This window comes from Oryctolagus cuniculus, chromosome 4 (assembly GCF_964237555.1).
Source record: "Oryctolagus cuniculus chromosome 4, mOryCun1.1, whole genome shotgun sequence".
Classification (NCBI taxonomy): Eukaryota; Metazoa; Chordata; class Mammalia; order Lagomorpha; family Leporidae; genus Oryctolagus; species Oryctolagus cuniculus.
Genome location: NC_091435.1, coordinates 130258620 through 130283883, shown reverse-complemented (window position 1 = coordinate 130283883; position 25264 = coordinate 130258620). Strand labels below are relative to the sequence as shown.

Sequence of the window (25264 nt, the reverse complement as noted above, 5' to 3'; positions counted from 1 at the left end):
GGTCAAAGTTCGTACTCTAAGAAGCTGTAGGAGGTAGATATCTGCAGAAAAGGGGCTGGGGGTTCCATTTTTTGGAAAATATGTTGGTAACTAAGGTAAGGCACTGAGGAGGGAAAGTTGGGATGATAGGTGGGCTGGATTGTGAAGCTCTGAAATGCCAACGGGAGGGAGTCCAATGCCCGCGGGAAGTGTATGGGGTGAAAGGATGTTTTGGGGGGAGCTTCTTAGTGTGTTCAAGTTCTCACTGCATTTTTTGTGTTGAGATGATCAGAGAAGTCATGACAGATTATGTGGAGATAGGATGGGAGTTAAGAAGGGAAAACAACAGAGAAAATGCCTCCTTCTTCTCTTCTCCCCAAATGCCTAGATTACATTACAAACACATTTGGATTTTAAGATAAAATCTTTATGGGTAATTAAGATTTTAAATGCATCAAAAGTGTTTCAATTGGAGGTGCCTGCTTAGGTATCCCAAGATAAGGGTTCAGGTTTCATCTCCCCTTCTCTGGGCTGGTGTTGTGGCTTAAGGGGTTAAGCTGCTGCCTGTTACACCAGCGTCCCATATTGAAGCACTAGTTCAAGTCCCAGCTGTTCTTCTTCTGATCCAGCTCCCTGCTAATGTGCCTGAGAAGGCAGTCCTGCCACCCACATGGACGACCGTGATGCAGTTCCAGGCTCCTGGCTTTGGACTGCACCAGCCCTGGCTGTTGTGGCCTTAAGAGGAATGAACCAGTAGATGCAAGACCTCTCTCTCTCTCTTGCTCCCTCTCTATTGCTCTACCTTGTAAAATAAATAAATTTTTAAAACAATAACAACAAATCTCCCCTTCCGCTCAGACCAGGTGTAAAGTTTGGTTCGCTAGCAGCACAGTACCACTAAGGGTGCAATCATAAATCCAACCGTGCATCCCCCCACCCAAACACCCACCTATAATGCATACATAAGCAGCATTTTTTGGAATGTTCACCATGTGCCAGCTACAATGGTATGTGCCTGAATTGCAACAGTGAATGCAACTGTTCTTGCTAGTGTGTCAGTGTACTGGGGATGGAGAAGATAATGAGAGAGAAGGGTGAACTTCTGATAATTGTTACAGCCAGGAGATTATTCATATGGTAGTATTTAGGGGCTCCTTATACCATTTCTACGGGTTTTGTTATGTTTGATCATCTTCATGATAAAGTTAGATGAAAAAAAGTCTGCCCTGCCTGTGAAGCAGGAGAACTAGATTTGACAGTTGCCCATATGACAAGGGCAAATCCAGGTATGAGTTACACGCTAGGGTATTCATGAAGGCGAAGTCCCGGCGACAGAGGTGGGGAAAGTGGTTGGGAAGAACTCACTCTACAGGCCCGACTCCGTCTCAGGCTGGGTTTGGAGATGCTCATAGGTCAAGGTCTGGAGTGAGGAACCAGCTCGGCCACCCTGCTGTCGCTTTGTCTACATCCTCTTTCTTTTCTTTCTTTCTTTCTTTCTTTTTTTTTTTTTTTTAAAGTCGGCAGAGGTAAGTAGACCCTCTGATTCGACCAACATTTCCTGGGCATCCACTGTGTATCAGGCATTGTACACAAGCTTCAGGTGAGATGGTGCCTGCATCACGTCGAAGGAATTCCTCCAGCCCTGGGGAACAATCAGGCTAGGATGGGCGAGCATCCAGTCCTTCCAGCTCCAAGTATGGGATAGAGGACGGAAACTTGGGATCGGGCAGTTGCAGGTTCAAATCCCAACTCGCTTCCTGGCTTCGAGCAGGACCCTGAACCCCCTCATCCCCCCCCGCAAAGGACTCAATTTCTCCATCTGTAGAAAGGGTGCAGGAAAGCCATGCACGGTTGTCGTAAGCATCCGAGATTCTGACTGTCGAGATCCTAGCACGAAGCGGAGGCTCCGTAAATGGCAGCCATCATTCTTGGCCAAGTGCGGGTGCATCCTCCCGGGCGCGCCTCCCGCGGCGTCCCTCGGGGGCAGGCTGGGCACGCCTCCGCGGCCTCGGTCTCCCGGCAGGTGGCCCAGCATCTCGGTGCCCACGCCCCGAAGCGCGCGGGGAGCGCGGGCGGGTTAGGTGACGGTCTCCGCCGGAGGACCACCCCCTCCCATCCACGCGTCCCGCGCAGGTGAGGTTTCCGGCCCAGGCCACGGGGACAGCGACCGCAGGGGAGGTCGAGAGGGAGAGCTCAGCCCTAGGCCAACAGGGGGCTCCTAAGGGCGCCCTCGCTCTGGTGCAGGTTCACCCCAGGGCCAGCCCCAGCGCCGGGGCCCGCGGGCTGAGCGCTCTGCGGCTGCGAAAACCCGGAGAGGCGGATCGGAGCGCGCTCGCAGCCAACTCCTCCGCGGTCCGGCCACCGAGCTGGGCATGCTCAGTGCGGCCGCCGCGCCGCTGTCCGCCAACTCGGAAGCTCGCGCTCCCGGGCCGTGGGGGCGAGAACGCCGGCGGCGAGCCGGCGTCGCTCGCCGCCCCCAGACAGCCGCAAACTTCGCGGCGTCCCCGGAGCTCGTCCGGGCGAGGTGGATCACAAATAAGATCCAATCCAATCCCCCCTTCCCAACCCGAAGGATGGAGGCTGCGGCCGCAGGAGTGCCCCCGCCGCCGCCGGCCCCTGCCCGCTAGCCAGGGACCAACAGGTAAACTGTTAGGGGTGGGGGTGGGGAGGGAGGAGGCGCCGAGGCCGGGGAGGGCGGCTGGCTGGAGGAGCCCGGCACGCCTGCGGCTGGCCGCCCCCGTCGGCGCTCTCAGCCATCCCCACCCCGCCGGAGCCCCCATCCCAGCCCCTGGAGGGGGCAGCAAAGGGTTAAGTCGGCCCCGCGCCACGGTGAGCACGGCCCCCTCCAGCTGCCGCGGCCGCTGCGACCGCCAGCAGCGCGCCTCGGCGTCTGCCCGGAGCCGCTGAGGGGGACCCCAGCCGCGGATGCGCCACCGGAGCCTGGCGGGCGTCTAGGAGGCACCGGCCGCTTCCACCGTCCGAATCCCCGTCTCCCCGAGCCTGTTCTGGCCTCCTGCCCTCCGCACCGGCCGGGTCGGAGCCCAGGTGGCGGGGTCTTACAGGGCGCTTGGCGGCCGGGGGAGGGTCCCCGACGAGGAAGAGGGGCGGGGGCGGGCCGCTTTGCAGCCTCTTCCCCGGGGATCAGGGCCACCCTCGCCTGGGACGAGCACTTGAGCCACCGCTCCTAGGCGCCAAGAAAGTTTTTTTTTTTTCTTTCTTCCCCCCTTCGTGCCCTTCCCCCACGCCCATCCTGCGCCCAGCTGAGGTGGGTTTGGGTCCATTGGTGAAAAAAGTCACACGTTCCCATCAGCTGCTCCTCCCCCTGGGGACAGGGTGGAGAGGGGTGGGCGGGAGGCAGGCGCCGCGGAGGACCCTGGCAGACCTCCAGCCCCTCGGCCGCCGGCACCGGAGCGGTGCGTCCCGGGGCCCGAGCGCAGCCGGTGCCCGCGGAAGGCTGCCCCCATCAGCTCGTGTCTGCGTGCCCGGCACGGCAGCATCCAGCCTGCTTTATTCCTGCCTGCAGCGCCACAGCGAGCGAGCGAGCGAGCGGAGGGGGAGAGAGGGAGTCTGTCTGCAAAGTGCTGCTCCCTGGTGCTCAGAGGCGGCTGCTCCAACTCTCATTCATTTCGCCGGTTAACATGAGAGATCATGGCCGCCTTCGGGCTTCTCAGCTATGAGCAGAGACCGCTGAAGCGCCCCCGGCTCGGGCCGCCCGACGTCTACCCGCAGGACCCCAAGCAGAAAGAGGTAAGGGCGCCGGCGGCCTCCGCGGCTACCGGGGCCGCGCTCCGCAGCGCTGACCCGGGGCCAAGTTGGCCCGGCGGGCATCGCCGGCGCTGCGGGGGAAGGGTCGGGGAGCGGGATTGGAGGCGGGGGCCGGGCTGAGGGGGCTCGGGGACCCCGGGCGACGGAGACCGAGCGGTTGTCAGTCCCGGCGCTCCACGGGGGCGCTCGCTCTTCGGGTGCCGGGTCGCTTCCCGGTTATCGGGCCTTGCACGGCGCCGCCAGGCGCTTCGCTGGCGGCTTCCTTGCCGAAACCCCTCTGCTCGTTCTCCTCCGCTTCTAAGTGCTTTATTTTTTTTTTCTCCGCCGCTTCAGTAAATCCCCGTAAACTTTTTGAAAAATGTTGGAATGCAGTGCCTCCGACACCGAGGTCTTGGCGTTTTGCGCCAGCCGAGCAGGGACGGAGGTGGGGGGGATCTTCCAGTTTTCCAGTTGGGAATGGAAGTCGGTTTTTTTGTTTGTTGGTTTTTTTTAGAGGTGATGAATATTTAGCCCTCTGAATGTACCTCTGGATATCTTCTCCTCTTTAAAAATCAGTATTAAAGAGAAACACTGATTTTCATCCCTAGAGGCGATAGGCTTAATTGCGGGAGGCTGTTTTGTATACGGAAAAGCTGGCGAGTTACCTTGGAAGGGAATAGGTCCCAGGATTGCTTATTTCTTTGAATGAAATTAATTGGAGAAACCTTGACTCTTGTACCAGGTACACCAGCTTCAAAGGCTAGGGTAACCATGGCATTTTGTAGCTATGTATGTGTTTGCCAGGAGTTAACAAGTAATTATGTAACAACTCTCCAGTTATAATAATGACCACCCTAGGCTTCACAATTTGCCCAGGGACTTGGCTTTTTTTTTTTTTAAATCACCTGCTTCCCAGCTGTGCTTCTGGAGTTGCCAGCTGCAGCCCATCCGTTCTGTTTAAACACCAACTTACCACATCTCACAACTTATTTGGGAATTAAAAAGAAAAATTCCTCTATTAAAGTTTATAGGCCCACTGATAGTGCAGAAAGAGCTTTGTAATAAGGCCAGGGGCCTTAAGACTTCCGTTGTGATAAATGTATCTGTCTCGTTGATAGAGGAAGAATGCTTGTTCTGGCTACAGTGCTTCGCTCCTAATGCATCTGAGAAACCAGGAGCACTGGTTCCTCTCCCAGGTTTGGCACGCTAAATTTCAGCACCAGTGGAATAATTCAGATTGAAGCGGAGGTTTACACGTGGCTCCCAGGAGCGGCTTCACAGGGTGAGAGAAGAATGAGATTTGGCAGATTCTTCTGTACCCTTTTGCTCACTCTGCTACCCCTACTCAGAATGGAGACCCCTACTCAGAATGGAGAAGGTCTGGGAATGGTCATAGAGACACTAAGAACCCCAAGTAAAGAAAGTTCGTAAGGCAAAATTACTGGCGGGTTATGCTTGAAGTTTTGGTGAGGACAGGAACATTCATTGATCTGATCTTTGCCAATCTGTAATTAGTGCCTTTCCAGGGACAGCGTTGTTGGGGGTAAGCTCCTCAGATAGGGGATGGCGGCTTGTGATGCCACGTGAATTTTTTTTTTTTTTTTTTTTTTTTTAGCAACAGTTCTTCAGGTCAGCTCTCATTTCAGGATTGGGGTTTCTGTGATTCTGGAAATAATAATTTTGAATTTTAAGGTCTTACAAAAATTTTATGGTGTTCTAAAACCGGAAATGCCCTTAGAGACTATGTTCTATAACTTTGGATGAAGTAAAGCAGAGGCTGGGGAAGCTTCACTGATTTAATCAGGGAGCTTGAATGAGCAGAGGAGTTGGGTAGCCAAACCAGTCTTTATGTCAAAACCAACACTGCATTGAGGATATTTTATGCTGTGTTATGTTCCTCTGATATTACTCCCTTTCCCCCAAGGCAGCCTGTGTTTGCTGTCTCAGGAAGAGTCAGAGTTATGTGTGGCTGTAGCCACATTTGGATCCCATGTGGAACAGGTGCTCAGCTGTTCTTGGGTGGTTGGTTAGCAGAGTTTCTGAAGCTTCAGTTATTTACGTAATCCCTCCCTCAGATTCCCATCCTATCCCTTTTATTCTATTATTGCCTTTATGTTAACTTTTAGGCAACTTTTTGTGTGTGCTAGGCAGTTAATATACACGAAGTCATAGATTTATCACAGTATGTATATGGATGTCTGAAACTCAGACCAAGTCATGTATATATATTATGTATCATTTTGATACATTGATTTGCTATTATAAACACAAATACCTGCAAATGATGATGCATATTAAAAGGAGAGCAGCATGAAGAGGTTAATTTGGAGGTTAATGAAGAGCTTCTGAGGTTAAGAGGTAACTAAGGGTAAGAGGCGCATCTGTGCATCTGAAACCACTGTTGCAGCTCATCAGCCAGCTGTGCCGCACATGGTGAGAAATGCTGATTTCATGGGGGGAAGTGTAGGCTTCCAAGTTGGTCAGACCTGGATTTGGATTCTGGTTTGAGGTTAGTAACTTTGGGTAAATTGCATGGCTTCTCATTTGTAAATGAGTTTAATTGTGCTTTTCCAGAAAAAAAAAAAAATTGTGAGCCAACGTTTGTGAAAGCAAACCCCTCCTCCTAGTCCAAGCTAATCTTTTTACTGTAGCTCTAGTTTTTGTTGGTCCCCAGTGGTATTAGTGTTGTGGAGAGAGGCTGCCAGAGGGAGGGGTGGGACCCTGAGTGAGGACCCGCTGTAGAGAAGTAGGGGGTGCTGGTGACAGACAGTCCCTAGAGAGCTTGCTGTGCAGCCGCATCCTGGAGGACTTCAGTATCTGTTGTGTTGTACTGCTTTGCCCTCTGGAAACAGACTGTCCTTAGGCTTCTAAGTCAGAGTCAACTTTGATTTCTGCCCTTCCCTTACACTGTGCCCGTCCATCAGCACCTGTTTTCCAGTGCAGTTCCCAAATATATTTCCAGTCCATCCAGTGCTCCCCAGTTTCACTGATGTGTTTGGCTTCCTTTCTGGCTTCAGACTGACTTCTGTGTGCCCCAGGGTTCTTGGATATGCTGGTCTGTCTGCCTGGACACCTGTTTGCCTACCCACCTCCTACACTGAACATTCCAGCTTGCTCCTTCTCACCTTGGCCTGTAGTTAGGAATCTGGGCTCCGGTGTCAGTCTGCCTGGGCTGGAATCCTGGCTCTCCTGTTTATTTACTCCCTTTTCTCCCCATACTTCAGTTTCTTTCTTTGTAGAATGGGAGTGATAATACTACTTACCCCGCAGCACCATTGAAAGAGGACATGGCCAATACATGTAACACTGAGAGTTTGGCATAGATCTGGCACCCAAATATTTGCTGTCGTGAACTTCTGCTGGGCTTGCCCTCTCTTCATTATTCACGTCTCAGTGGACTGAGCTCAGGCCTTTCTGGCTTATCATTTGTTAACGATCAGGGTATGCGCATCTTGCCACACCCCCTAACTTCCTCTCACTAATGGGACAGTTTTGGGAGGCAGGAGCAAAGTCTGTTTGAGGCAATGCTGGGGGGTACCTGGCACATAGCACAGTTAGCTCCTGGAAGGCTGCATGGATGCTGAATTCATCCATTCCAAATAGAATGGATGAAGGAAGATAGGGTGAATTAATTGAAAAGGGAAATCTGGTGACTGAGGGGTGTTGGGGGAAAGCCTGGGTCAAGGCTGAAAGTATCCTTTGCATCTGCCTTGGAGGCTACAAGACTGACAGTGAAATTAAACCCTGGAGGTAGGGAAGAGGAGCGTTACCCGTTACCCTTGGAGAGCAGAGCAGAGCAGATAAATAGGTGCAGGACATCATATTGGCTACAAGAATAGGTTGGGGTAGTAATGAGATCTTCAGGCCTTAGGAGCCATGGAATCCCACCAGCACGCTCCCCGGGGAGGTGTGTCAAGTGGGGCCTGCCCAAGGACGAGGTGGTGGCGATGGTGGTGTCTGTGTGTGGAGGACCCAGAGCATTGGTTTCTACAGTTCCCAGGTTCCTGGAGGACTGGGGTGAATATCCAGATCACATGGAGAGCTTGTGCTGAAGTGATGGCTGGATCGCTCCAATTTAGTAGGTCTCAGCTGGGACTCGAATTTGCATTTCTAACAAGAGCTCCAGGTGATTGGATGCTGTTCCGGGTCCCACTTGGAGAACCCTGACCTGGAGGGAAGAAGGCCTCCTGTTCTGCAGGTGTTGGGCATCCTGCTTGATGCTGGCATGGCTGGAGTGGGCATCTGCGAGTGTCTGACGCTGTAGGTCGGTTGAGAGCTGGCTTAGCCAGGGTTTGGCGTGCTTCTCCCAGAAGTTGTGCTTCCTCGTAGCTAAGATCTACGGGATATAGGGAGGCTCTCTCAGTCCCACTCCCGTGTCTTTCCGTTACACTTGGAAGAAAATCCAGACCCTTTTCCAGGGCTTGTAGGGCCTGACCAGCCTGGCCCTTGCTCACTTCCACCCACACTGTGTGCAGCCAGACAGCCTGGCTCTGAGTTCCGGCTCCTTTGCTTAATGCCTGTTTGACTCTGCTTCCTCACCTGCTGAACGGGTTCATCTGTGTTCCTACTGCACAGGGCTGCAGGGAAGCTGGAATGAGCTAATATATGCAAAGTGTGATGAACTGTGCCTGGCACGCAGATGGCCCTCACTACAGGTCAGCTGCTACTAGCAGATCCTTTGTGAAAGGATCCCAGGGCCTCCCATTGTACTTAGAGCAAGACACACAACACCCTGCCCTTTGAGATCTAGGCTTCCAGGCACCCCATTCCCGGCTGTGCGGTGGGACCGCTGGCTGCCTCTCCTTTCTTGTGGCAGGCCCAGCTCCTTGGTGTCCGGGTTCCTGTGCCTTGCTCTCGCTGCAGTCCCGTTCCCCGTCCTCTGGCTCTTAGCTCCGGGACTTCCTGGAGGGAGGCCTTCCTTGCAGTCAGTCTTCCTCCTCTCCGCCCATTCCTTAGCCTGTGTTAATAGGTTTTATGGTGCTTGTCGCTGTGTGAAGTGCAACTGGGAGGAGGCTTATTTTCCTCTTTCTGGCCTACCTTCCTCCTTGGAATGCAAGCTGCCTGAGAGCAGGGGCTTTGTCCAAGGTCTTCCCAGCTGTGAACTGCCCAGGGCCCTGGGTGGAGACTAGATGCTCACTAAATGGTTGAGGAAGAAATGAATAAAATGGACTCTGAACAAGCAATTGTATTTAGCCTTTCACTGTCCCAGTGCTTTTATTTCGGTCACTCTTGTTTTCTCGTTAGCATCTAAAACTCTTAAAACACATGGATGCTTGTTTTAGAGACAGCCTGAGAGATAGAGTGGGAGAGGTGAAAATTTGTTTCTTTATAAAGGGGAGGATATTGATAAGTTGCCTGGGAAGAGGACAGGCTAACCAGTTGCCTCGGGGACAAAAAGAAAAGGGTAGGGAGACATTTAATTCCAGAAAGCTCCCTGAGACTGCTTGGTGCTCCCAGGACCCCGATGCAGACCTCCCGAAATCCCAGTGTATGTTTAACTCATGAGGCAGGTGACTCTTAGGACAGATTCAGTGTCCGGAGCTGTCGGCCAGAGGTCCTGCTTCCAGCTGCTCACGGGAAGTATTGCTAAACAGCCTCTGTAGCCACAGAGGAAGAATGTAGCTGTTTGCCATTTTTCAGGGTCTGCCAACACCGACAGCAGAATCATCAAAGACACTTGTGAAAAATGCAGGTATAGGGGCGAGCGCTGTGGCGCAGCAGCTTAACGCCCTGGCCTGAGGCGCCGGCATCCCATATGGGTGCCGGTTCGAGACCTGGCTGCTCCATTTCCAATCCAGCTCTCTGCTATGGCCTGGGAACGCAGCAGTAGAAGATGGCCCAAGTCCTTGGGCCCCTGCACCCACGTGGGAGACCTGGAAGAAACTCCTGGCTTCGGATCAGCACAGCTCCGGCCATTCTGGAACCAGCGGATAGAAGACCTCTCTCCCTCTCTGCCTCTCCTCTGTGTAACTCTGACTTTCAAATAAATCTTTAAAAAAAATGCAGGTATAGTGCCCCATCTGTACCCTAGATGCATTGAGTAGACTCTCTGGGAAGGAAGCTCAAGAATTTGCACTTTGAGCGCGCTTCCCAGGTGATTCCTAAACACATTGAGTTGGACATTGCTTTAGTGATGTTCTTATCTGTAGAGAATGTTGTGAGCTGGGTTCCCCATCGTTGCTACCCACTGCTCAGTGCTTGATGTGTTGGTCTTTTAGACAGATACACTATTGGAAGTATGAGTACCTTTTGGTGCTAAACAGTGCAGATGAGCTTAGCTGTTATCCCCCTTGAAGTTCTATGCCAGCAATCATGGTTCCAGCTCAGGCTCATTTCCAGTCAGCTGTATATGGTTTAGAACAGAGTCTGTGCCATTGCTTCTTTTCGCACACACTTGGCCGAGATGGGGCCTAGGGAAGCAGTCCTTGCTTTGTTGCACAGTGCCCATCTTTGAACTTGTTTGGTCCGTGGGGTTTTTGATGGGAGGCCTGGGTTCTCAGCTGGGGTCCATGGGGGCCAGCTTAATGTCGCATAAGGTAATGGGAGATTACATGTTAATTTGGGGGTACAGCCATCATCCTTTAGCCTGTCAGGTGTTTCCCTTAGCTGGCACCCACAATGAAATGTGATCCTTTATGAAACTGGTGGACCACAAAGCGAGATCTGCAAGGCAGACTGCTTTGGGAAAGTGCTAGGCAGGAGAGGATGAGGCTGAGCAAAGTATCTGAGGATTTTTGTTGAACGTGCGCACTCGTGTATGAAAACAAAGTGGAGGTAAAAGCATGGAATAAGTGGGACTTGGAAACTCCAAGAATTGGGATGCATTTCTTTTGGCGATCTTAGTGGTGTTCCAGTTACGAACTTCCTGGATAGACAGGGCAGGAGCTGCAGGAGTTGGAGGGCTCTGTAAGAAGGAACATGAAGGGAGGTGTCAAAACATGGAGTCTCTGAGCCATGAAAAAAGGTGATCTCAGGGTCCTAGTGGGAAAATCCACGAGGAAGGGAGAAATTCAAGGGAAATGTGGATGGGAGGCACCTGCCTCCTGCACACTGCTCCCTGTGAAGGGAACGTGCGAACACCTGGGCATGTAATCGTCTTTAGATGATTTCGAAGGCTGAGTGATGGTGACAGGGGGTTCCTGATACTCTTCTGTTTCTCTGTGTCTCAGAAAACTTGCATATTAAGAATAAAAGTCAGGGGCTGGGGTGCTGGTGTTGTGGCATAGTAGGGTAAGCTGCTGCATGTGTTGCTAGCATTCTGTGTGAGCACCAGTTCAAGTCCTGGCTGCTCCACTTCTGACCCAGCTCTCTGCCAACGCACCTGGGAAAGCAGTGGAGGATGGCACAAGTGCTATGGACTCTGCTGCCATGTGGGAGACCCGGAAGAAGCTCCTGGCTTCAGCCTGGCCCAGGCCTGACCATTGAGCCATTTGGGGAGTGAACCAGTGGATGCAATGTTCTCCCTCTTTCCTTCTCTTTCTGTAACTCTGCCTTTCAAATAATAAATTTTTTAAAAAAAGAATAAAATCCATTAACATATAAAATAGCATGATTTCTACTTGAAAATTGTGTGTCTAGATAATCTGAAAGGATTATCACCCACACGCAAAGGGTTGTTATCTCTGGGGGAATGGGATTAGAGATGGGTTTAATTTCTTCTCTGTACAGATCTGCATTCTAGGCTTTAACAACATTGGAGGGAATAGGCTAAAGAATAATTATTAGGTAACTTCGATTGGAATGGGTCTTTACTAGTTCCAAACCAACAGAGAGGCCTTTAGGTAATGCGTAGGCAAAGGGATTTCATACGGAATGCATCTAGGTTAGATGAGCTGCTGAAAGTGTAGTAGGGTTGGGGTTAGGACTGTTAGGTGGGTTTTCCAACTCTGCCACTTGCGTTGTGTGATTAGGGACCATTTCAGTCATTTGCGTCACCCAAAAGCCAGGAGAGTAATACCCGATCACGTGGAGTGCCTTAAACACACAGCAGCACCGTGAGCTCCAGTTTTCATCATGTGTAAGGTGTGATGTTTCATTTAAAGTGGCCTGTATCAGCTGACTGCTAAAATCATGAATTTTGTAAGCTGGGTGATGCCATTTTAGTTTGAAATCAGCCATAGTAGGAGCATTTACACCAAGGACATTGGTAAATCCTAAAAGGTAGGTTTTTTTTTTTTTGCCATGTCAGCTGGTTAACACTTTCCAGCATACCACTGAATGTCGTCCTATGTGGCAGACACTTTCTTGGTTACGTTACCATCTTTCTTAGCCAGCTCTCCCCTTAACTGCTTTATACTAACCACTTCAACAACAGAAAAAGAAGACCTGAATATTCACTTTCCTGGTCTCCTGTGCAGTTTGAAGGAAAGCATGCAACTTGGCTCTGGCCAGAGGTTTGATGGAAATCTACAGGGCTTTGAAGAATTCCTCTCTGATGAAAGCACACACACCCGAGGAGAAAGCCCTCTTCTTGTGCCCTGAGGGCTCCTTAGCGTCCTATCTTTGGGAAGGTAATAAGAGGTTATGATAGCTGGAGCTGGAGCACCCGTCTTGTGACTATGAGGCAATAAGCCTAGGAATGAGAAGCCAACACAAGACGAGTTCACTGAGTGGCTTCATGAAATCATGGAGCTGCCGAACTGACTTTGGGATCACCTGTCCCTGGACTTCTTGCTAAGAAAACAATAAACATCTACATGGTTTAAGCTGCTGTTGGACCAATTGTCATTGTGTTGTAGCCAAAAGCGTTCTAGTGTTGTCATGGTACTTTCCACTTACGTTTTGGCACCCTCAAAAAATCGCAACGCCAGCCCTGCGTTTTTCAGAGTCTCCTGCTTTGTCTTAATGAGATGTATGTGACGGGACAAGGAGCACCTGCATCTTGCCCATTGGGCAGGTACATTCTGACCAGCAGGGCTGATGAGAAGCAGCTGAGGGGGAACTGAAACAGGGCTTCTGTGTCAGTTTCAGTTTCAGGCAGAAAGACTTCAGGTAGGAAGGCAGGGAGAGCCCTGTTTGTGCTTTGCTTGGCGAAGGAGATTCTCGGGGTCTGCACACTTCTGGAGAGAGCCAGGCTCATTTAGAGATAGAAGGGAACGGAGAGACGGGTTGTTCCAGGTTTCTCATTCACCACAAAGGGAAGTGGAGTGCTAGACAGGTTAAAGTGATTTGTCAAAGCAGAGCTGGGGCAAGCGCTTGTGTGCCCCGATTTGTTCTTGCAACTTCATTTGGCTTCTCCTCTGTAAACAGCCTCCCCTTTCGGTAAACAGCGTCATGTTGCCCTGGCAATGGGAATCGTGCTGCATTTTAGGGCGCCCTGTGCCTCTGTGAGAGCTGGGGACTGTTCAGTGCACTATTTGATCGTATCAAAGCCTGCCAAATCTTGTGTTTCCTGGGCAGAGGGAAGAACATTCCGGAAACTAGTATTCTCTTGTCCTTGTGGGTTTTTCTTTTTTTTTTCCCCCTGTTTTCTTCTGGTGGGAGGCGTGTCTCTGGCCTCTGGGGATAGCTATGGCATTGGTGCTTGTGGACTGTGTGTGTGTGTGGGGATCATGCCTATCTACTTTTGTTTTCTTGATTGAGATATTCCCCTGCTTACTGGTCACTCTTGAGAGAGGCATGTGTGGGTGAGCTATACCAGCTGCTCAGTTCCAGGGGGCAGCATTAGCCATGCATACATGGGTCCTCCTTGCTTGTGCAATGCCATAGCCACGAGAAAAGTTCTAACCTTTGGGTTCCATTTTCCATCTTTTGAGAGAGACATTGCTAAACATAGGCATGCCAGACGGAGTCAACCACTAGCATCCTGCACCTTGCACAGGCTTTGCTAGCTATGTCTATACGAGGACAGGACTTAAGACTTTTGTTGCCTACTATGTGCCTGGCCCGGTGTGGAATCAACTTTGTGTTACGCATGACTGTAAGACTCCACATGCTAGGAGCATTAGATAGGGTCTGGGATCTAGAGCAGTGGTTCCTCCCCGCAACGCCCCGCCCTGCCCCACCCGTTTGCTGTCTTTCCCTGCCTTGGGACACTTGGAATGTCTGGAGACATTTTTGTGTTGTCATGAGCTGGCGTCTGGTGGGGAGAGCTGAGGGGTGCTGCCAGCCTTGTCCTGTGCACCAGACAGCCCTGGAGGCACACACTTCCCTGCCCCTGATGCTGGCAGTTCCGCAGTAGAGTGGGCTGGAGGGAGGGGTGGACCAGCAGGTGAACACTTGGGTTGTGGGTGTTCTCCCAGAGGCGTGGTCAATGGGCTGGGAAGCAAAGAGTGACCAGGCCTTTCACAGGACCTGGTAGAGGAGTTTTTTTTTTTTTTTTTTAAGATTTTATTTATTTATTTGAGAAGTAGAGTTACAGTGAAAGGGAGAGGTCTTCCATCTGTTGGTTCACTCCCCAGATAGCCGCAACGGCTGGAGCTGTACCGATCCGAAGCCAGGAGCCACATGCTTCCTCCTGGTCTCCCATGCGGGTACAGGGGCCCAAGGACTTGGGACATCTTCCACTGCTTTCCCAGGCCATAGCAGAGAGCTGGATTGGAAGAGGGGCAGTCGGGACTAGAACCGGCGCCCATATGGGATGCCGGCACAGGCGGAGGATTAACCTACTGCGCCATGGAGCGGCCCCATGGAGATTTTTAAAATACACATATTTATGTGAAAAGGCAGAGGGGGGGGAAACAGACACACACAGATCTTCCACCCAGTGGTTTACTTCCTAAGTGCCCACAGCAGTCAGGGCTGGGCCCAGCTGAAGGCAGGAACTTGGAATTCAATCCGGATGCCTCATGTGGATGGTAAGGACTCAAGTACTTTGAGCATTGCTGCTCCCTCCCAGGGTGTGCAGTAGCAAGGAGCTGGATTGAAAGTGGAGCTGGGACTGCAACCCAGGCACCCGGATTGGGAGGGGTGTGGGTGTCCAAAGTGGTGTCTTAACTTTGTATTTATTTATTTATTTGAAAGTCAAAGTTATAGAGGGAGAGGGAGAGACAGAGAGATCTGCTAGTTCATTCCTCAGATAGCTGTAAGGAGCAGGGCTAGGCCAAGCTGAAGCCAGAAGCCGGGAGCTTCATCTTGGTCGTCTGTATGGATAGCAGGGGCCTAAACATGTGGGCCATCATTTGCTGCTTTTCATAAGCAGGGAGCCGGGTTGGAAGTGGAGCAGCTGGGACACAACTGCTATCCATAAGGGATGCTTTACCCTCTGCCCTTTACCCTTACCCTCCGCCCCATAGAACCAGCCCCGCTGTCTTGACTTTTGGACCCAATACCTATTCCTGGAGATTTATGAATCTGGGAGTGAATAGGATGGAAGATTTGGAAAGAAATTAATTCCAGGAAGAGTGTGTAGCATGTGCAGAGGGTCATGGGACAGAAATATGTGGGGTGCACCCTAGGCTGGGGTGGAAAAGGAAGGTGGGGTCAAGTCATAGGGTCTTTGTGTGCTGTGTGAAGGTGTCAGGATATTATGAAAGGGATGAGGCACCACTCATGGGTATTAAATGAGTGAGTTTAAGTGATAAAGTGTCACAGTTTGAGGGGACAGTGGCTCTGAGGGTCCTGTTGAGTAAGACTGACTAAATAGTCACTGACATCTGGGACTTGGCATAGGTAGTATTTCCTGGAGCTGCCTTAAGGTGACCATGAACTAACTAGGTGGCTTACAACAGTGCATGGGCGTCTCCCACGATCTGGAGACCAGAAGTCTGAGATCAGGGTGTTGGCAGGGTCACCCTTGCTCTGCCCGAGGGTGAGATGCGTCCTTGGCTCTCCTCTTTGCTGGCTGCAGGTGTTCCTTGGCTTCTTTGGCGTGCGGACCCCAGGGCTCTGATGTTTGCCTACAGCTGTGTTCCACCCCGAGTAGCTCCCCTAAGGACACTGGTCATGGGATGTGCACCCACCTCGATAATCCAGGTAGAGCTCATCCTTAGCTTAATCATATCAGCAAAGATGCTTTCTCCACGGGTTCTGAGCTTTGATGGCATTTGGCAGGGGACCGTTTCTGTGGCCTACGGACGGGTTGGGAAGAAAGAGGCAGGGGAGGACTAGAGAGAAAGGTAGCTTGGATGGCAGAATGAACAGAGTGGGTGAGAGGTGAGAGGGATGAGTACGAGAATATACCAGCATTGTAAGCTTCCGCCATTTTCTCCCAGACTTTTACTCCTGGGACCCCTTATCATCTTAGACATTGAGGATCCTACTGAGCTGTTGTGTATGAAAGTTCTATCTCAAGTATTTACTAGAAGTTGGGACTGAGAAATCATATATGCATCTCATAAACCAATTCCTTGTTAAAAATCTGTTTTTTATCCTTCCAAACTAAAAAAACAAAAACAAAACCACAAAAACAAGAAAACCACAAACATTAGAAGGGTGGCATTTTCTTACACCCTCACAAATCTTTTTGGTTTCTGGATTTTCATTTCCAGTTCTGCACTGGGCCTGTTGTGACATGCTGCTTTGGTTGAAGAACACGAAGAGAATCTGGCTTCTCATAGACAAGCAGTAGTAAATTCTAAAGAAGCCTGGGGGTCTTGGAGTTGGAACAGCCTTAGCAGGTGGCTGACATGCTGGAGGGAACCCGAGAATTTGTGCAGTTGTTCCCCCAGGCTAGGGAGGTGGAGGGAGGGGAGGCTGAGTCATTTCTGAATGTTGTTGACCTAAGAAGCCTCCGGGGAGTTCAGGTTGGACTGTGTGGTAGTGGAAGCCAGGCCTGTGGATCTGGGTGCACCGTGCTCACTAGGGGCTGTGATTGCTTGTTGAGAGCACACGGCAAGATGGAGGAGCCACCGGATGCCGAGACATGGAGCTTTCCAGAGCTCGGCTTCTGGACCCTGTCAGTGGGAGCCCTGAGAAGGGCAGCTGATGGGGCTATGGGTGTGGATGACCTAAAGGGAGAGTTCTCGTGGGGTGAGGCTCCAGGTGCTTTGCCTCCTCTACGTTTCCCTGGATCTGCTGAGCAGTGTGTCTCCTCAGGACCTTTGCACACGTGCCTCCTGCTGCTTGGTTGACGTATTCACTTTATCACTGCAAAGTAATTCTTAACTCTTCAGTGTTCTGATGTATCTATTACCTGTTGTATGCCCCTAACTATTTTATGTTCTGTGCGGCAGGGACTGTGTCTCTGTTATCCTCCCACTGGTGATCAGAGGCAAGGAGAGGATCTGTCCAGTATTATTTGTTGGCCAATAGTTACTAGACATCTGCTAAGTCAGGAGGTGGAACAGCAAGGATGGGGGGACAGGAAGTCTAAGACGTGGTTCCTATCCCTGAGGACTGAGGGATGACAGTGTATGCACAGGACAGGAAAAGGTTCCTTGTGGAACAGGTGAGCGTGGGCTCTGTTCTTGGGGGTTTAGAGAAGTCTTCAGAAAGATGGTAAGTGGCTGGGGTGGGGGCAGAGAGGCAGCACCAAGGTGTAGTAGGTTAAAAGCCTCTGCCTGCGACACAGGCATCCCGGATGGGTGCCAGTTTAAGTCCTGGTTGCTCTGCTTCTGATTTGACTCCCTGCTAATGTGCCTGGGAAAGCAGTGGAAGATGGCCCAAGTGCTTGGGCTCCTACACCCACATGGGAGACCCAGAAAAAGCTCTTGGCTTTGATCAGCCCAGCTCTGGCTGTTGTGGCCAATTGGGGAGTGAACCAGCAGATGGAAGACCTCTCTGTCTGTAACTCTGCCTCTCAAATAAATAACCTCCCCCTTCCTTAAAAAAAAAAAAAAAAAAAAATGGTGGAAAAGGAAAGGCCATTTGGGCAGAAGGTTCGGAGCACCTGGAGAAAATTGGGTGCCATGTTGGGAGACGTTGCCAACAATTCTGGAACTGAACACTGAATGTGTAAATGTGCACATGCCTGTAGCTTTGGGGACAATAGAGAAGAGGTGATGGCTCCTGCAGGGAGAAGAGATAGAAGCTGAAGCCAGCAGAACTTGCGCAGGGGCAGGAGATCCGGGACCCAAGGCTGGTTGAGTTTTGACTTTGTTGTTGTCCCCTCCTTCTGTTGAGAAAAGGGTGAGGCTGGTTGGTGGTGGCAGGACTTACCTGGACTTTCTTAGAGTCAATTTGAGTGAGCCAAGATTTTCCTTAGCAGAAATCACTCAGCCTCCTTCAGCCCACAACGACGAGCGTGCCACAGCTCAGCTACGCAAATGCCGCCTTGTTGTCAATTAAAATTTGGTAGACTTTGCCGCTTTCCTTTTCCAGCCATTTCATTCATGGATTAATCTTGTGAGGTTGTTGAGATTAAGGCCATTTAAGGCAGGAGTGAAGGAGCAGTGAAAGTGTGTTCTGTCTGGAGTGCTGTTGGGTGTTTTTTGTTAAGATAATGCCAGGTTTCTTACAGGTACATGGGATCTGGCAAAGGAATGCACAAGGCTGGGCTGGATAACTCACCTCACTTGAGATCCATAGGGGAGGTTAGTATTGACAGGGCTTAGGTTTAAAAAAGCATTTTAAATAAAGTACCACACAGTGCTGTGTTCCTAGACAGTATGGAAAACCCTTATGGAGTAAGAGTTGTTTTCAGTTTCTGGTCAGTTTTAGACCACATGTCAACTCCCTCCTGAAAAAAATGAGCTGCCGACACTATTTATGTATCTGCTACTCACGTGAAGTGTGCTAAGTCATTATTAAATGATTGAAGTGTTTTATATTTCAAGATTTATTTATTTAAGAGGCAGAGTTACAGAGGGAGAGACAGAGAAAGATCTTTTATCCGCTGGTTCATTCCCCAATTGGCTGCAATGGCCAGAGCTGGGCTGGTCTGAAGCCAGGAGCTTCTTGTGGGTTTCCCACGTGGGTGCAGGGGCCCAAGGACTTGGGCCATCTTCCACTGCTTTCCCAGGCCATCAGCAGGGAGCTGGATCAGAAGTGGAGCAGCCGGAACTCAAACTGGCTCCCATATGTGATGCCTGCACAGCAGGTGAAGGTTTAACCTACTGTGCCACAGCACTGGCCCAGATCGAAATGTTTTGGAAGTTGTATGTTCGCTGACTTAGGACATGCTGTGTGCCTCCCACTGTACTGGGTGACGTGTGTGTGTGTGTGGGGGGGTGCAGGTAGCAAAGAAACAGAAGCATGCTGGCCCCTCTAGCCTGATGCTTCTCAAAATGACTTGGAAAAGACTAGTTTTTTTTTTTTTTTTAATTTACCTTAACGTCTTACTAGGAAAATTAAATGCTGCTAGGACGTAGTGGCGTGTCCGTGGCCATGCAGGTTCCTGAACTTTGGCATGCTGCTTGTTGGGGGCGAGTGACGGCATGGGCCCACACTGGCCTGCTCTGAGAAGCGAGCATCTGGCTCACTGCCCCATTTGTAAAATGACTCATGAGCTAGTTTTGTTTATTTTAAAATTGGAGGATGAGGTATGCATGGAGTATAGGGGCTACAGTGCTGTGTTACATTGTTAGAACCAATATTTGTTCAGTGTTGGATGGACCTCTGAGTGCTTTATGCTTGGTTGTATGCCACCCTCACATGACCTGTGACCCTGGTACTGTTAAGTCCTCTTGTCAACAGATTGGGAAACTGAGGCACAGGAAGGGCCTTCACTTGCCCAGGGTGATTGAGTGGCATGATGATGGAGTTGGAGTTGGCTTCTGAGCCTGGGCTTTAGCCATTCTGCTGTCTAGACAGTGAGGCTAAAAGTGCTGGGTGAGTTCTGAGAAGCCAGTCTTGGATACTGGCAGCTTTCATGGGAAGATGTGGGGTCTAAGGGCGTGAGGACATGCTTCACCCCACCTGGGAAGAAGGTTCTGGAACGGAGGGGTAGTGCCTGTGCTGGTAGACTCGGTGGAGCGGCTGCTGGAGTCCTGGCATGTTGGGGTGTGGTGGTGGTGGGGGTTGTGAGTGCACGTGACTCTGCTGTCAGATTTATCTCACTAGCTCATGCCTAATAAATCCAGTGGGGGAAGAGAGTGGAGTCGGGGAGGCTGTGAGGGAGGCAGCTTTAGTAACCAAAGCATGAAGTAAAAAGAGCCCGACCGATCAGGGCTTTAAATAGGACTGGAGAGGAATCGGTGGCTGGTGACAACCAAAGGAAAGGAAAGCAAAGAGTAGAGAATGTTTTGCTCTGGTTTCTCAGAGCACCGTTCAGGTCGGATGGTCAGTCCGCGTTGCGTGAGGACCTCAGAGCGACACGTTTCTGTGCTCAGTCTTGAGTGAAATGACAGGCATCCGTGTTAATACTCGATGGCTGAATCCGGACGGACGTTCCAACTGCTGCCCACCCTCTGCCTTCTAACTGGCATTAACCAGTTTGCCTGAAGGTCTTACTGCTGAAACAGCCAGCCTAGCTTTGGCTACCCTGCTTGTCCCCTGTTTTCAGTCTCTTTTTAGTAACCTGTTCCTGGCCTCCTTGTGGGCTGCTTTGGTGGTCGTTAATCTCCAGAATTGCTTGGAAGGTTTGCTAAGCCCAGTTGAAGAGGTGGGAATGAGCAAAGCTCCCAAAAAAATTGGTGGAGGCCAAGAGGTGCCTGCGGAGGTTAAATGCTCAGATGGGCTTTGCTGAGACTGGTGAGGGGCGATTTGTTTCCTTGACTCAAAATTACGGGTTTTGCTTCTCTGTTTTTTTTTTTTTTTTTTTTTTTTTTTTTTTTTTTTTTTTTTTTTTTTTGAGCACTTGACAAATGGCCGCTACTAACAGCAAAGAGGAGAAATTCCCAGTCTCTCTTCCCCATTCCCCAAGCAGGAAAAGGGAGATACTACAATTATACTTGACTTTTCCTACCCCTGTTTTATCCTTATTACACAACATATTTCCTCCTTCTCCTTTTCTCTGTCCCTCCCTCCTTCTCCCCCTCCCCTCCCTCCTTCTCCCCCTCTCCTCCCTTCTTCTCTCCCTCCCCTCCCTCCTTCTCCCCCTCCCATCCCTTCTCCATGAATTTGCAGTACTTTTGTTAGGAATCATTCTTCGGTCTCCTGTAACTTGACTTCCTGCAGCTGTGCGCGGCACATGGGGTCAGGGGTGTAACTGAGGCTGGGGTTGAGGATAAATAAAAGGAGCCATGTGCAGGCTAAGTGTACGTCAGCTAATGAGACAGTTAACTTCCGAGGACAGACAGATTACGTAGTACACTGGTATATTAAGTACTAAGTGAAAAACACTTTTTTTTAAAAAGGAAGTGTTTAAATTTAATAAAATTGCAGGGCACGAATTGTGTAGGGGTGTAGAAGTTGGCCTAATGGTTAAGACGCCAGTTTCGATGCCTGTATCTCATACTGAAGTTGCTGGTTTGGATTCCCAGCTCCAACTCCTGACTGCACTTCCTACCACACACCCTGGGAGGCAGCAGGTGGTGGCTCAAGTGCCTGGGTCCCTGCAGCCACTTAAGAGGCTTGCATTGAATTTCCGCCTGCCGACCTTTCCCAGCCCTGGCCATTGTGGGCTTTTGGAGAGTATGAACCAGTGTGTGCTCGCTCTCTTGAATTAAAAAAAAAGAAAAAAAATTGTATAAGATTATCACTTTGCCTTTGCAATGCAGAGCCCAAGGGAAAACTCCCTTTTGAGGTTACCTTAGATATTACTATGGGCAAGATTAACCAGAGAATACCTTCAGTCCTTTCTCCTTCCTAATGAATATGCAAATCTAAAAGTTCAAGTATTTTTCTCCTGCAGTTTTCCTGGGATTTTTCTGAGAGCCTTTTCCAGGTGTTTGATGTTGTAGGGTGACATGCATTTGAATGTGATTTGAATATGAATTGATGGGCTACAATTATTTGGATAAGAGCAGTGTAAATGCTAAGTATATTTAGCTATAATTGAAATCAAAGGCTCTGCCGCTTTAAAATGGGGGAGGAGGAACTGCCTGTCTAGGCCACTTCTGGGTAGGATGAGGGAGGTTTTCATGGGAAGTCGGCACCTCTGAGTGCCTTGTGTGTTCAACACGTTGTCCATGGTGGGCATTTCTGTCCAGTCCATTGAACCGTTACCGTTACCCAGTCATGTTCACCATGCAGGCCCTTATGAGCCGACCTTAGATCGTGATTTTAATGGTGAGGATGATCCTAGCATGTGCCGGTTACCATGCTGATTGTGTCACGGGGGATTTCACTCATTCTTTGTAATAGGCATGGGAAGGGGTTATTTCCATTTCACGGAAGAGGAGGGGAGCCAACATTCCAGTGTGGGTTTGTTGGAACCACCCTGTGCTCTCCACAAAGGTCACCATCTCACAGAGCAACTTGGACCAACACAGGCACTTGAAAAAATTTGTGGAAAAATGGAATTAGAAGATAAGTTTATTTTGGTGCTGGCATGTGTCATGTTTTCTTATGTTTTCCATGTAGTTTTTGAAGAGTCCTATATGCCTGGACTTGGATTTCAAAATTTTTTTGCATTAAAATACACTTCTTAAAATTCCATTTTTTACAAATCTTTATTTATTTGGAAGGCAGAGTTAGAGAAGAAAAGAGATTTTGCATCCTCTGGTTCACTCTCCAAATAGCCTCAATAGCCTGGACTGGGCCAGGCTGAAGCCAGGAGCTTTTTCGGGTCTCCAATGTGCTGCTTTCCCAGGTGCATTAGCAGGGAGCTGGATTGGAAGTGGAGCAGCTGAGATGTGAACCATATGGGATGCTGGCGCCTCAGGCCACAGCTTTAATCTGCTCAGCCACAGCACCGGGCCCTCTACAAACTCTTTGAAGTACCCTTGTCTTTGGAGCCTGATTCACACACCGCCACATAGTCATCTATTTCATTTTGTTACCGCGGGCTCAGTTTCTCACCCCATAAGATGGATGCCATCTTGAGGGTAGACATGAACGTGCAGTTTAAATACCAGGGAGTGATACTGTTAGTGCTCCGATTGTAGCTCAAGTTACAGGTGTGAGGATAGCACTTGCTGTTCAGTGTTGAGCTGGCATCCTTTTGCTTTTGTCTCAGGTCTCCACGGTTTTGAGATTGATGGCCCACAGGTGTGGTCTGGATGGGGCTGAATATAATAGCCACGGAGGTAGTGGTGGTTGTGAAGAGCTGGCTTTCCCTTGTGGCCCTGGTGTTTGAGCTGTTGCTGGCGGCAGGCACATTTCTGGAGCCTGGGAGTCTGAAATAGGATGTGGGCAGGGCCGTGCTACCGCTGAAGCCTCAGGGGAGGCTCCTCCCCTGGCTCTTCCAGCTGCTGGAGCCCTGGGTGGCCCTTGGCTCATGACTGCGCAGCTGCAGTCTCTGCCTCACGTTTCGTTGCCGTCTCCTTTCTGTGTCTGCCCCTTGTTTTTTTACGGACAGCAGGCGTATTAGACTCAGCCTCATCCAGCAGGACCACATTTTAACTTGATCACATCTTGCAAAGGCCCTATTTCCAATCAAAGTGGTGTGCACAGTAGCGAGGTGGGACTTTTTTTTTTTTTTTTTGAGATCAATTTATTGAAAGACACAGAGGCTGAGAGAGAGAGAAAGAAAGAGAGAAAGAGAGAGAGATTGAGATTGAGATTGAGATTCCCTCTACTGGTTCATTCCCCAAATGACCTCAACAGCCAGAGCTGGGCCAGGCTGCAGTCAGGAGCCAGTTACTCCATCTGCATCTCCACAGATACTTGGCCATTTTCTGCTGCCTTCTCAGGTGGAAGATTGGAAGTGGAGTAGCTGGGACTCCCGGTGGCACTCTGATGTGGGATGTGGGCATCCCAAATGGTAGCTCAGCCCACTGTACCACAGTGCCCGCCCTGATGTGTATTTTTAAGGGACTCAGTTCTACCCAGAACAGCTGGCCAGTGGCAGCTCCCTGCAGCTCCACCTCTGCATGTACTGGCCTAACCTGTACTGGACATTGCTTCTGGGTCCCAGGCAAGGACGTTGTCCCCTTCTCTTTTTTGGGGGATTTCTAGTAACCAGCCATCTTCCTTGCCTCCTCTTACCTTTAACCATTTGCTTCACCGGCTTCTCTCTGGAGGCGCTAAAACATGCCCCAGACCCTGACTTCATTGAATCCTGCTATTCCGTGATGCCTTGTTCCCATTTCTCTCCTCGTCCAGGCTGTTTCAGAAGCAGCCTGTGTGCCCACTCTCTCTCCTCTGTTCAGGCCAGCCTGCTTTCTGCCCTCAGCGTGCTGCCAAGGCTCTTCTTCCTCTGTCCTTTCCTGAAAGGTTTTCTTGCCTTGTCTTGTGAGGTGAAACACTCCTGGCTGCTGGCTTCCTTCTCTCTGCTCGGGCTGTGCCTTCCCAGTCGCCTCTGACGATGCTGCCTCCTCCACCTGCCCTGAAGTCATCAGTGGTTTTCCCTGGGTCTGTCCCGCCTTGGTCGCTTCTCACCTTACCCTCTTGCTAGGCGATCTCGGCCACCCCCAGGCTTCAGTTACCAATGTTTGCAAACAACTCATTTTATCATTCCTGCCTGACTTATCTGCACTCCAGGCCTCTGGCCCTCACTGCCTATACAGATCACTTTATTATTACTATTTTTTTTAAAGATTTATTTTATTTATTTGAAAAGCACAGTTACAGAGAGAGAGAGAGAGAGAGAGAGAGAGACAGAGAGAGGTCTTAAATCTGCTGGTTCACTCCCCAAATGGCTGCAACAACTGGGACCAGGCAAGGCCAAAGCCAGGAGCTGAGAGCTTCTTCTGGGTCTCCCACCTGGGTGCAGGGGCACATGCACTTGGGCCATCCTCCACTGCTTTCCCAGGCACATTAGCAGGGACCTGGATCGGAAGTAGGGCAACTGGGACTCAAACCTGTGCCCATATGGGATGCTGGTGCTGCAGGCCAGGGCTTTAACCCACTGTGCCACAGCACTGGCCCCTAAGTATCTCTTTAAATTGCATGTCTGATGCCACAAGCTTATTTATACCAGAACTTGATCTGCTTCTCCCCCCCCCCCCCCCCCGCCAACTCTGCTGTACCCCATCCTAGGAGGTGTTCCAATCCTGAAGCCTAGGGAGGTGGGGGTCCTTGATGACCTCACTTGTTGTCATTCCTTGACGCATGTCTACTTCAGTCCTGTTGAGTTTCACTCCCGATGACCCCACAATATCTACCTTTCTCTCCACCTTCTGCCACCATCCTGGTCCAAGCTACCATCATCTGGTGTTCCAGATCTTATGAGCACCTGCGAAGTGCTCCCTGCCCCTTTCACTCCCAGCCTCCCAGTGACTCTGACCCTACTGCAGGCAGTTGTCCACGTTGCAGACATTCCCAGATTGGATGGCGCCACCCCCTTGCGTGCTCTGATGGGAAAGACAGAAGTCCTTTCCTTGGTCCTCTCCAGTCCCTCGGCTTCAGCTCTGCTCCTTCTGCTTGTGTGACCACGTCCTTTCAGTTCTCTGACCCTGCAGGTTTTCTATGTACTCTGCCTCTGTCTTTTCTCCCGTTAGGCGTATGCACCAGATGATTGTTATGCCTTTGTGATGAATTGATCCTTTTATCGTTATGACATGCCCTCCTTCTCTCTGATAGTGCTCTTTGTTTTGAAGCCTGCTTTACCTGCTATTGACATAGCCACTCTAGCACTCTTAGGCTCATTGTTTGCATGGTGTACAAGTCCATTTGCTGTCAATTTATCTGTCTTTATATTTACAATACATCTTTGTATTTAAAAGTACAGCACGCAGTT

General features: G+C 50.4%; 1 protein-coding gene across 8 annotated transcripts in view; it reads left to right on the top strand.

The window, feature by feature from the left end:
- The first annotated feature begins 2369 nt into the window (after positions 1 to 2369).
- Positions 2370 to 25264, top strand: part of MED12L (mediator complex subunit 12L) — a 355610-nt gene continuing 332715 nt past the window's right edge. For 7 of the 8 annotated variants that reach the window (XM_051859045.2, XM_051859044.2, XM_051859043.2 and 4 more), the window contains exons 1-2: positions 2370 to 2620; positions 3503 to 3726. In XM_051859045.2, the coding sequence (XP_051715005.2) occupies positions 3628 to 3726 (99 nt within the window). In that variant the 5' untranslated portion in view covers positions 2370 to 2620; positions 3503 to 3627. The remainder of the gene's footprint in view (positions 2621 to 3502; positions 3727 to 25264) is intronic. The other variant, XM_051859046.2, reaches the window with a different exon arrangement.